General features: G+C 34.1%; 1 protein-coding gene and 1 pseudogene across 3 annotated transcripts in view; one reads left to right on the top strand and one right to left on the bottom strand.

The window, feature by feature from the left end:
• Positions 1–13635, top strand: part of jar (Myosin heavy chain 95F jaguar) — a 165268-nt gene that overhangs the window by 143659 nt on the left and 7974 nt on the right. For all 3 annotated transcript variants that reach the window (XM_089098663.1, XM_089098655.1, XM_089098671.1), the window contains exons 19-22: positions 4566–4693; positions 5908–6028; positions 8477–8606; positions 12754–12942. In XM_089098663.1, the coding sequence (XP_088954789.1) occupies positions 4566–4693; positions 5908–6028; positions 8477–8606; positions 12754–12942 (568 nt within the window). The remainder of the gene's footprint in view (positions 1–4565; positions 4694–5907; positions 6029–8476; positions 8607–12753; positions 12943–13635) is intronic.
• On the bottom strand, positions 8936–12509 carry LOC148954801 (uncharacterized; annotated as a pseudogene).

Below are 13635 nucleotides of genomic sequence, written 5' to 3' on the forward strand. Positions count from 1 at the left end.
ATTAGATGTGGCAGGGTTAAAGAACAGCGACAAAAGGGCAAATTTGAGTTAAAATTCAATGGAACAAAAGGTGACATGAAAGAGATTTGGAAAGACAACAGTTAACTTATTGTTAAAAAAAAGTACGAACGACAACAAGTAAGACAATGAGGAAGTTATCTAAGACCTTTAGTTATCTAAATTTTTATCCTTGAATGAATATTTCGGCTTTTAAAATTAAAGTTAAAAAAATTATTTTCAGTTGTAGTTACGACGATCACGCGTATTTTATGTGTTATGCTGAGGACGGTCCTTGAATATAGAACCGAAATATTCATTTAGGGATAAAGAATTTCACTGTCTTTGATTACTTTCTCGTTGCTTTACCTGTTGCTGTTCGTATGATGGAAAGGTAGTGTAGTCTTCGCCGTTATTAAAGAAAGAAGTTGTGAGCCAAATGCTTTCAAGTAGAAGGAACTATTGAACGTGAGCTACAGAACGTCAGCAAACGACAGAACGTAGCAAAGAACTATTGAGCATCAGCTCAGTTAGCTGAACATTGTAACGGATACTTCTTCAATATTTGACCAAACTATTCAAGAGGATCATAACCGCCAAACTTCAATAATGTTTAATACACTTGCTAAACTCTATGGTACAGTATTCGTGCCTCGTATACTTTTTATTCTTCCCTTTATGAAGTTATTAACTAACAGCGAAAAAAGAGTATGAGGGAATTTTTTCTGATTTGTTAAATATTTTCTTGGAATCCTTTTTCCGAAGCAGGTATATTATCCAAAAATAACGGATATTAGAAATCATTACGAAAACAGACCTGAAATGCCATCAATTTCTAAGACTGTCAGGAGATAATAGAATAAATTTTACCTTAATTGTCTCGTTTCATGAATGTATAGGGTTGTCACCATCGCCTTAGTAAAATTGATTTATTTATTACGAGTGTTGCTAGCTCGATGTGCTGTTATCTCGAATGCTTTAATTTTGAATGGATTATGAGTATTGTCTCCGTCGTTCTCCAAAAGGAGTATCGCTCTGCTAGTTTTCAGTTTTTTGTTTCCGTTTATTTCTTGCACTGTATACGTTCATGCATGTATAGAGGGTGTAAATAAATTATTACCATTATAACCAAAGTGCAGAGTCACTTGGCGTCCCTGGGTTTCAAGACAACATTGGTGAAGGACTTTCAATCTTTCTTAATAGATGCACAAGTGGCAAATTGGCTAGAACCGTACAGACCGTAGCTTCGAGTTCTGCTGAAATGGACGGAATGACGGTTCGTGCTCATAAGTCATTTGTGGTCTAGATTTGAACGCACCAGGCCCGGATCGACTAGGTCGATATATATATATATATATATATATATATATATATATATATATATATATATATATATATATATATATATATATGTATGTATATACATGCAGTTCAACATCTTTGCGATTTGGTATATATATGTTAGTGAAATACCTCTTAAATACCTTTTGTGAATTTTAAGAAGGTGTTTGGTATGGTTGGTCTCAATATTCAACTGTTATTCAACAATATTCAACAATATTCAATATTCAACAATATTCAAAAGTTTTGTAGAAACTTAAATTCAGATTTGATTTGGTTTGGGTCGTTTTAAAAGGAAGATCGATTCATATTCATTCTTAATGATGTTGTTTCTAGTCCTTGTTTGATTAAGTGTGGTGCTCCTCAGGATTTGGTCCATTTCTATTTTTGATCTACGTGAATACGGTGAGTTTTATCTCCCCGACACATGTTTAATATAGCTCACGAATGGTACAGTAATCTTTTTTCTTAATTCTGCCAATGATCTTGTTCTTATTCAATTATATGAATGTCTTGCGTTCACAAGTTTGAATAAGCTTATTGTTATTCTGAATTTAGTTCTTAGTAGGAAAAGAAAAGCAGTTGACTTTTATTATTTTGTATGTCACTGTAACACGTTCATCTTTTAAGATAAACAGGGTTCAATCTCGATCAAAATTTGTGGCGGTGACACCATAGTGATATGGTTGCTTGAAGAGTTGACCTAGTTTTGGCATTTTACGCAGGCTCAAATGGTGTTGCTCCTCTTGTATCATGCAATCATTAACCCTTATATTTCATGTGGTTGTATTTTATGAGCTAGCAACTCTTGCACGAATTTTAAACGCTTGCAAATTTTACAGACTAAAGATGTTTGTTCATATTTTTCAGTTAGATGTCCGGCATTCAATAGTGTATTTCATTAGCCGGTTACAAAAAATCTTAAAATATTCAGTTTGTATAGCATGTAAACGCGCAAAAACGCACGTGCGTTTGAATTTCGTAAGTGTCGAAGTGTTTGATAGACTTCAGTTCAAAATTGTATTTTGATAGCCAGATTGTGTATGAGAACAAATTTACATTGATAACATACCCCCTCTCCCTTTCCATGAAAATGACTGAATCAATAAAAAAGAACAGAAATTAATTAAAAAAAACTTTGTCCATAAAACAAGTTTTTCAAAGAAAAATAAAGAGCTCTATTAAGCCATATACCCCCCCTCCTTTTAGAAAAAGATACAAACCTTGAAATGTAAATATTGAGGAAACAGATCCTTTACCAATCTATTGTGGGTATAGGGCTTATGAAGTTCTATATTTAAAATGGTCAAACGCTATAAACAATTAAAATCAAAACAATTTTAAACTAAAAAGTAACAAAGACTTTTAGTTAGTTCAATTTACAAATAATACATTTCTTATCAAGCTACAGTCATCTGATGCTATTACATATTTAAGTCTGATGGCAAAAAAAAACTGATTTTTATTGTGTATTTTATTTGGTTCGTTTTTCTGGTTTATAGGTTTCGTTTACAATGACCTATCGCAGGAACACAATTTCCTTCAAAAAAAAAGAAAAAGAATTACAGGTTTCTTAAAACAAGTATTGAAGTAAACTATTTATGTTTAACTATTAATTACTATTTATTTTATTAACTACAAATTAAACTAGACTTGGAATACAGACTTGGAATCCAGACTTGGAATCCTGAGTTCAGGGGTTCTAGTCATGCTCTTGCCGGTTATTTTGTTTGGAAAATTTTCCCCCAACCACAAATTGAACTCCCGACCAAAGGTATCGAATCAGGAGTTCGGTATCTGGCGCAACGCAGATCATTACTCGTCATGCGAATTTTTTTTTAAGTACGTTTCTGGTTGTATGTTTGGTCGGTCTGTCTGGTTGTACGGTTTCAATACACAGTAGTTTATTTCATTAGCCAATTGCAAAAAAAGCCTAAAGTATCAAATTATATCTCATAAAAAAGTTTGCAGAACAAAGCATTGTATCTTATAAAAAAATTCTATTGTGAGAGCAAAGCATTATTAAATTTATATGTCAAGCAATACCCTTCTGATGGTATCTAACATTGAAGAATGGTGGTAAAAAAAAAAAAATTTATTTGGTATTTTATTTGGTCGTTTTTTATTGGTGTACAAATATGTGAATGTACGTACACATATGTACATACATATATGTATATACTTGTACAGAAAACGCTTGTTTAATTTTTAAACTAAAGTTTTTCTTGAACTAACTAAGAGTGTTTGTTGCTTTCTAGTTTAAAATTGTTTTGAGTTTCAATTGTTTAAGCGTTTGACCTTTTTAAATACAAAACTTCGTAAGCCCTATATCCACAGTAAACTGGTAAAGGGTCTGTTTCCGCAATATTTACATTTAAAGGTTGTTATCTTTTTCCAAAAGGGGTGTGTATGTTATCATTATTGAATTTCCCAAATGAATGAATCGGACCCATTAAATATACTAAATATTCACAAAGCGAGGATCTGTTGACGTTAACACGTCCTTCCATGCAACACTTTGACATATAATACGCTCTCTTCATTTAAAGGGAGAAATAAACGGTTTTTTGTTGTATCGAGACTCGGGATAAGATTTATAACACAAAACAAAAAAATATTTAAGATTCAATGTATTACGAAGAATAAACAAACTGTATTATGATCAGCCAACCAACAAAGAGTTATCCTCGAATTGACGGCTATCTAAACGCAAGTGAACGAGATGAGTTATAAGATTATGATAAACATTATTATAGGGGCTACAAGCGAGAGGGGCTATAAAAGCAAGACTAAATGAGTCGTAATAGTTATTGGCTAGAGACGGAAAACTATGATGTTAAAGTAATAATTGCAAGTCTTTGAGTGAACTAAAGCTTTATATATTAAGGCATTAAATAAAGTTTGTGTTTTTGATTTGTTACTACCTGGAAGAATTAAAAATGAACTAGGAATGAATTTAGGTAAATAATGGGACAATAGTTAAGGTATAGTTATATTAATCAATTATAAATAATTTAAATACATAAAAGTGCATTATGTGTATGCTGCGCCTTGAAACTCAAATTCGGTGTAACTAATTCCAAATGTAATTGTATTTCACTAAACAAATTGCAAACAATTTATGATTTTTTGCTTTGGCTCAAGCTGAGATTTTCAGTCACCGGTTGAACACAGAAATCTTGCTGAATAAAATGTATTCTAATTTAAAATAAAAAAATGACTTTTAGAAAGAATTGGCGGAACAGAGGCAGAAGGATGAAGAAATCATTGAACAAGAGAGGCGTGACCATGAGCTTGCTCAAAGACTAGCCCAAGAAAATGGCAGCACAGTTGAAGAGTTCCAGCCACTAAAAAGGTAGGAAAATTTCGTTGATTTTTTTCTGCATAGTTGAAGAAAAGCTGACCACCACTCCCTGATTTTAATCTAATAGGTTCAGGGTGATCGTTTGGTCGTTGTTACAACTAAATATACCAGAAACTCATGAGAACGTCTACATTATCGTAGAGGGTCTGACCGGGGTGGTGTCTCCGCTTCTACGGCTAGATTAAGCACGCATGGGTGGAGGAATATTTTCTTAAACTAGAGCCTTGGGGGAGGACATGACGTGGATTATCTCAGTAAGGGTTAATTATAGAACGTTTGGAGAAGGAAGGAAATATTTGGGAAGGTGTATGTTATGGAGTGGTCCAGATTTCTATCTAACGTGAGGGTAACGAGAAGCAATATCTGAGGGTATTTTATGTGCAATTTTAAGGATTTGCGGGATTAAATTTTTATGTTCTTTTAAGAGGGAAAGAGTGGATAGTGGGAATTTTAAAGAATAAATACCAAGTAGATATCATAAATGTGGGGAAGTATGTCCGTTTGGCAATGCCGTACACGGTTTTTGAAGAGTGGAAGATCAGCAGGATGGTGGAAGAAGAATTTAAAAAGATAAGTATATTTTAAATGGAAGTGCATTATATTATTTTTTTATTATATTATATTATCTTTTTCTTTTTAATGTTACTTTTCGTTGTCTCTTTTATAAATCATCGTTCATATCACTTTAGTCTCTTGAGTTAGATCATATTGTTAAGAGTTTTGATATGAGATAAATTAAGTAAGTTTGGGATGCAATTATATAAGCTTGGGATAAATTGACTTTTCATTTGATAATAAATTTCCATCGTAATCTCCTTTATTGTTTCTTCAGTTCTCCGTGTCTTCCATATAATGCGTCGATTTTGGGCGTTTCAATTTTTTTTATACTCCCTTTGAAACAGTACAGAATTAAGTATTTTGACACCTAATCATGAACACATGAACAATGTAAAAATTGATCTTGTCGCTTTGCTTATGAAGGATAGCACTTTCGATTTAGCGTTCCTCTTTTGTTCAGCTAGTTCAAGATCAAATTTATTCCAAACTCATTCCATAAATAAAGTAAAATTTATTCCATAACTCATTAAATAAATAGAACTATAAAGCAAAAAGTTGGAAGTTTTGTAAGGATTTAGGACATAAATGCCACCGCAATCTAATTGAAATACCACTATCAATTAAACCGACACATCCTCATTTTCCAGGTCGGAGATGATAATGAGCCAACGAATGCAGGCAGCAAACAAGAAACATGATCTCTCTTCTTGGAAGTACTCAGAATTAAGAGATACTATCAACAATTCCTGTGACATTGCTCTCCTCGGGGTAATAAAACTGCATAGTTTTACCTTTAATCAAGGTGTCATGTATTGGAGGGGGGGATGCCTCCCCCAATACTCTCAGCCAGTCAGTAAAAAAATGTAGACGTTTTTTTTATAAAAAAAAGAATTTTCGGTATTGGCAAGGAGCGATAGATTCATTTTCAGGATTCAATTCTTTAGTTGACTTTATATTTAAAGAATATGTCTGTTAGTTTTTTCACTGAAATTTGCAGTTGAAGTTTGTAAACTTGCCATGGTCGCAGCGGTAGCTAGTAAAAAATGAACGACGGCCTATAGTAATAAAAAATTTAAAAAGGCGTTTAAGAAAAGAACTGGCAAGTGAAAAAATCGCTGTTTCTAGCTGATTCAGGAATGGTAACTATTATCTAAATTACTGTTTATAATAAAATAATATTTTGAAAACAAATTTAAGGGAATTTCAAATAATAGCCTGAAAACCTTGAAAAACTGGCGTCTGATCGAAACAAAAAGTACACCATTGGAGTCGCCATGGAAAAAAAAAACACTATACAGGAGACTTATAGTTCCTTGACTTGAACAGCAAGGAAAATTACTTTTTGCATGGGTACCACTGATGTGTTCTCTTTTTCTGTTTTTCTTTTTTACACTGCTAGCAGGGCACCGGAGCATAATAGAGCTGTTTAAGGGCTCATTTTAAATTAAATTGATATTTTTAGTGCCTTTTGTAATTAACAAAACAAAATGTTTAAAATGAATCCATATTTTTACAATAAAACTACATCTTCATATACAAGATGATACCATATTTGGTAGGATGTCATGTGTTTCATATATTTGAATATGTTTGATGTCATATGTTGTCATATGTTTGTAGGATGTAATATTTGGGTGGCTCTATTCCCTTATTTCCTTGAGTTTGCCCTTTGCTATAACCAGCTAAGAAGAAGATGAAGGTTTTTTCCTGTGTATTATTAATGATTAAACTATTATTTTTAGTATTAATAAACCAGGTATAGATGGAAGCAAGTGACTATTTCCAAATTTTTGCTTTCGTATATATCCAAATCTATTGATTTATCAATTTGTGGTAATGATGACTCTCTAAATAAAGCATTTTAGCATGATAGGACGTCATTTAGGTAATAATACCGAATTCACAAAAATTCTCATTAAGGATCAAGTATTAGCTTAGATGTCTGCTTCCCATCCTTTGATATATATACCTCCTTTGTTTTCTAGCACTTAAACATTGTACCATCTGACACCCTAGCGGTGAAAGGGAGGGATCTGGTTAAATTAAATCTATTTATTATAAAAAGAGAACCGCGAATAATCTTTAAGGAAAAAACGTGAATAATACCTCCTTTTATTTATAGAGGAAAAAGATTAAATTAAATAATTAAGTAAAATATAATAAAAATTAAATACGAGATTAAATTAAATAAAAATAGATATGTTAATGTAAATCCTCTTTTTCATGTCATTTCACTTATTCCTCCCTCCTATTAAAATTATTGTACACTAAATTTTAAGTACATAACTTATTAAAGGACGGATACAAGGCAATCAGGTAGCAGAGTTGCTCAAATATAAAATCATACCCAATATAAGAACATCTTGTATACATAGAGGCAATTTGTGTAAAAAAAAATTGTGTTTTATTTAAAATTTATGTTTAGATAATTACAGAAGGCACTAGATATAGCAATTCGCTTTCAGAAGAGCCTAACAGCTGTCTATGATGTTCCAGTGCCGCGCTAGCAGTGGAGAAAAAAAAAGAGGACATTAGTTCTACCAAAAAACTGATTTTTCTTGATGTTCAAGACAGGAGTCTGTAAGTTTCCTTTACGGGGTTCCCGGTTAAGGCGATTCCAATCGTGTGCCTTTTGTTTCGATCCAACGCCAGTTTTTTAGGAGTTTCAGACTATTTTTTGAAATTCCCATACTGTTTTTTTCCAAAATAGTATTTTACTATTAAGACTAACCGAGATGATAGTAACCATTCTGGAATAAGCTAGAAATGACAATTTTATCTCACTGTCCAGTTTTTTATTATACTAAGAGAAAAGAGGATAAGAGGCACGTCGATATTAGGCTTATAACTGGCGGTAGAATCACACATTTAGAGGACCTTACTTTGGGAAGAGGGAACCAGTTTTTTAAAGTCTCAAAAAAGTATAATAATAATGATTGTGTTTGAAAGCTATTTACCCATATTACTAACCTGGAAATTCCAGGGCAAGAAAGGAGGGGGATATTTTGATGCGAAAAGCTTTCCCCCTATTTATGTGTGCCTCGCTGTAAAGACAAGGTTTGAACAAATGACCTTCTAAGCGTGGCAGAAAAATTTCCCCTGCCAACCTCTGTAGTGAAATCATGAAGATTCATAAAATCCTTCGTGTTTCACTATTTTTTACCATATTCAATCAGAAATTATGTAAGGATCACTGAAATATTAAATCCATTATAGGCTTGTAAAGAGGAGTTTCATCGTCGGCTCAAGGTGTATCATGCTTGGAAAGGAAAAAATTCCAAGAAAGATGTAAAAGAGGAAAAGCAAAGGGCACCGAAGTCGATTCTAGAGGCTGCTGATAAGGCGGGTAAGTCCATATAATGCCTCAGCTATAGTATTAAAGCGAAGCTTATTAGCTTAAGGCTCTTGAGATAAAAATTTACTGATTTTTTCCCCTAAAATTATAAGAAATAAAATACTAGGTAAGTATTCTACCGCTATCCAAATTATTAGTATTTTTTTTTCTTAGTTGAAAAAAAGTACTTGAGGAATCTAAACATAAGGATATTATGTAATCAGGCACACATTGAGGCTGGAATAAGACTGTTATCAGTAGTTTAAGCAAGCCCATTAAACAGGCGGAAGGGGATACTCTTTTTCATTGAACATGGAATTTATTCAAACCAGATTATTAATTTAAAGCATTGCATATATTAAATTGCAATCATGTACAGTGAAAAGTAGGGTCAAAGGGTCTCCAAGGTAGACTGGACCTTGCAACGGCACACCTCTGGGTCCTTGACCTTTCTGAACTTCCATATACAGCTCTGGACCTGGGTGTTTGTTTGCTTTCATGTCCTGTTTAAGACCGGCGACGTTAAATATATCAAAGACAACTTGCTTCCTGAAATCTTCCGCACCTCATCGCACCTCACAGTGAGTAGTACATCAAATTCTTGAATAAAGTCAGGCTCCCATTGGATCATTAGTTCCTTCACAATAAGAGCATCTAGTGGTGTAGGCGTGGTAGGATAATAATTTTGGGGCACAGCAGTGCCACAATCGACCCTGCCTAAAGATAATGAAACCTGAGTTTCTCCTTTGCCGGTGAACAAATTGCAGTAGCCGTATTTTTCCTTTGGATATATTATTCCATAAAACGGTCTTGAAAATGTGAGTGAAACAACCATATATGATTTGAAACAGTCCACTTTTGGGGTAATTCGGTAAGCAGAGGGATATTCCTGACCCAATAAGTCTTGAGGATGATAGTTACCGTGTGGGCTGAAAATGCTGTTTGCATAATTTCCTACTCCAATGGGGTAGGCCCCCCTTGAGAATCGAGCGCCTTCCTCTGGATTTACTTTATCCTCTTCTTTATCCTTTGCTGGTACGGGGGTCAAAAGAACTGACGGCGTGCAACTTCCAAGGAAAACTAGTAGCACAAACCTCACCTAGGTACCTTTTCTCCCCCCTAAACCGCCAAAAAAAAAACAGTTTAATATCGTATACGAATGAAAACCACGCTATCATTGCCTACTCTATTGCGGTTAACATGTCAAAAACGGGTTTTATCATTGCCTACTCTACAGCAGTTAACCCGAGGGGCCCGCATAATGGGAAAGTACCATAAATTTGATTTGCTTTTTTGGCTTATCCTCTACATATAACTGGATTTGGGGGGAAATGTAGTTTAAGCAGCATAAAAGAGAAATGAAGTATTTGCATCTTTTATGTCTTTTGAACAATCCAATAAGAAAATAGAATTTCGGGTTTTCGTGTTACCCGTTTCATGTTACCCGTTTCAGAATCAGATTATTTTTAGAAACATTTCTGTAACTAAGCATATAATTTTATTTTATTTAGAGATAGTTGGATATTTAAATATCTAGGTTTTAGTTTGACTCTGGGATATTTTGAGTCAACATAAATATTTGTATGACGATGGCTATGGCTGTGAATATTATATGTTTAGTGCCTTATCTTTTATTATGGCAAGAACTGCCACTGATCGGAATAACCGTGTAAGGCGTTTGACAATAAAATCATTTGAGTATAAGATATTGCTATCACGGGAGCCGATAGGAGTGACATAAAAGAGTTATCTTATGGAAATTCACATTAAGTCCTATGAATTAATCGAGAAAAAATTATCAGTATTTTTTGGGGGGCGGGGGGGGGGGCACGGGTCAATACCTCCTTCCCTGACAGTTTCCTCACTGTCTGATTTTCAATTTATCTGGTAGGCCAATAGTGTAAGAAACAAAAGCATAGAATAATATAAGCTAGTTGTACATTTGAGCCACACCTTCCATGTTTGGTCGAACTCTTGAAACTTGCTTTTGGCCCCGTCGAGGTGCTCGCAGATTTTATTATTCGGATATTCGGATATCAATTCTAATTTTGTTTGAACTCCGTCGTGACACGAAAAAAGCTAGATGTGGGTACAAAAAAATTACTGGAAACCAAGGCCATACCCAGGATTATTTCTTTCGGGGGGGGGGGGGAGGAGGAGGGCGGTTTACTCTAAGATTTATTTTCGGGAGGGGGGGTACACAAAAAACCTAGAAAATGCATCAAAAATTAGTTTATATCCATTTCTGTTACGTTTTTACGAGTCATACAAACATTTCGGGAGGAAGCCCCCACCCTTTGGGTACGGCCTTGCTGGAAACAGTAGGGAAAACCAATAAATATCAATAATTGAAAAATCAATAATCTGGTTGAATCTGTAGAATATACGTTTCTACAGCTGCATCCCCTCCCTTCGAGTTTTTATTGTTTTAAAAAATAGAGTATTGAGAAAGAGTCAAACTTTAGCGTAAAAAGCTAGGCGTTGAGGAGGGGACAGCCCCTTTCATATACGGAATAATTACTGTTCGTTTTAAGTTTTAATGTCCCTCCTTACTTTCAATTAAAAAAAAAACTTGTTTTTTTATTTAATATGTTATTAAACCACAGTTTAACTGGATTTGTGCAGGGTTTGTCAAGACATCGGCCTTTGTCTAGAACCTTCAATAAACAACAGCTATATGGAAATCTGGAAACTATAGCCAGACTAAATCTGGCCAAACTATAGCCAAGATTTTACTGAGAAGCATACTATACAAGATGATATTATATTTGGTAGGATGTCATGTGTTTCATATATTTGAATATGTTTGACGTCATATGTTGTCATATGTTTGTAGGATGTAATATTTGGGTGGCTCTATTCCCTTATTTCCTCGAGTTTGCCCTTTGCTATAACCAGCTAAGAAGAAGATGAAGGTTTTTCCTGTGTATTATTAATGATTAAACTATTATTTTTAGTATTAATAAACTACATTAGAATACCCTAAAGTTTTGTTAAATTAATTATTGGAGAACTATTGGCACGCAGTAGGAACTATTTTAGTATGGGAGAGGTTTAGGGTGACTTAATTCGAAAACACAAATTAAAAATAGGCAGATTTTGCAAGGAATATTACAAATTATACGTAAATCGTAGAGACTGATGAGATTGGGATTGGGATATATAACCATCACCCTTTTTGTGCATGCCCCTTACCCAGCTACTAAAATTATTGGTTCCTAAAGTTATTACTTAATGAAAGTTGTAGAAAATGCAGTGACAAGAAGATGGTCCAAAAAATGCGACATTCTTGCCAATGTTCAAAAAATCTTCATTGCTATTTCTGTTTGTAATATAAATTTTTAGCTCACTTTAGGACCTTCATTTCAGCACACAACTGCAAATTCAGTGAAATCAGACACCTGATAAGATATTTTGACGAAAGCCCAAAGGTAGAAAAAAGGAAAATAAAGCGTAACCTGAATTTCTCTGATTTGCGAAAAATCTTGAATTTAGACGAAATATATTTTTACAATTTATTTTGCCATTTTAGCTACGGAAAAGCTATTTCTATTAGTCAGTCTATTTTTAAAAATCATCAAAAAAAAGAAGAAAAAAACATATTTTCCAATGGCAGGTATTTCCCACCTAAGAATTGGTAAAAAAAAAAAAAACAGTCGAAGAAAAAACAGGAATTAAAAGGTGGTTCCTTTCTTGGTGCAACATCATTATGCGTTTTACCGAGGGATGAAACCATGATTAAATTGTATCTAAAGAGAATTCTTTTGTCCATAGCTCCCCCCGTCCAAAAATTACGAGAGTCTTGGTTAAATACATGTGCAAGCATCTGGAAATAAACACCTCATTCCGAAGAATCCACTCTGCCGGAAAAATTTGTAAGATTGAAATTAACTTTTTGGCGATTTTAGGCGCCATCTTCCCCTGAAAAATCACCCGATAAAGCTGGCTATTTATTTTTCTGTTCATTTGAAAGCGTAAGTTTTGGTCATGTAATTTATCCCTCCGGCTCTTCCAACTGATGTGGATCTGAAACCGAGCTATGACTATACTTTTATAAATTACACATGGTTAAGCCAGGATAAACATCTGAAAAACAGCGCAAAAAATAAGAGTGTCCCATCTGAAACCGGACTGTGAATAAATGCGTTTTTTCTTCCAGCCTCTATGTCCGCTGTACTGCCGAAAGCCCCATCCTCATCTAAAATAGATGAACAGCGCTACTTTCGAATTCCCTTCGAGGATCTAAGCAGTCAGTCCAAAGGATGGTGGTATGCTCACTTTGACGGGCCTTGGATTGCTAGGCAAATGGAGATCTATCCGGATAAGACTCCAGTGTTCCTGATTAAAGGTAGTTTCGTATCAGTGTACTTATGTTTCTATTAAAACAACCTAGGCTGATAGTACCTTTTGTTTTGAACAGGGCTATGTGTGAACGTTTCTTTTGACGTTGCTTGTCTCATAATAATTTATATCTTATAATTTATCCTATAAGAGGAAACGAGGCTGTTGTTTTAACCTGCTTTCTGTTTGGCAAGGTTAAAGTCAAAGCCATATTCTGTAGGGGTGAATTAGGTGTTTGAACCCTCCCCGAAATGTTTGTCCGACTTGTAAAAACTTAACAAAAATGAGTATTAACACATTTTTGATGCGTTTTTTAGAATTTTTTGTAACCCCCCCCCCCCCTCCTAGAAAATATCCTGGATCCGTCCCTGATTAAAGTAACTGCTTTTGAGGATTCTTTTTTTTATTTGATAGCCTGCATTTTTCTGTTAAAAAAACTTTATTAATTTGTAAATAACAGGTACGATTGCTTTAACTGGACAAATATTGATAAAACATTCTATTTAAAGGCCTAAATCCTGTTGTTTTTAAGGTTTTAGCCTAATGCAATGTACCGAACAGGCAAATTTTAGTTTTTATGTTTCATGGGACAAAAATTCAGTATCGGAAGCGCACTAGGTAATAGTATTTTTTGGAAAATGAAGCATATCCCTCTACGGAAAGTACATTAGGTACCGTTTATTTTTAGAAGAATGACATA

Source organism: Artemia sp. Qi Xiang Cuo, chromosome 2 (assembly GCF_049724085.1).
Source record: "Artemia sp. Qi Xiang Cuo chromosome 2, ASM4972408v1, whole genome shotgun sequence".
In the NCBI taxonomy this organism is placed as follows: domain Eukaryota; kingdom Metazoa; phylum Arthropoda; class Branchiopoda; order Anostraca; family Artemiidae; genus Artemia; species Artemia sp. Qi Xiang Cuo.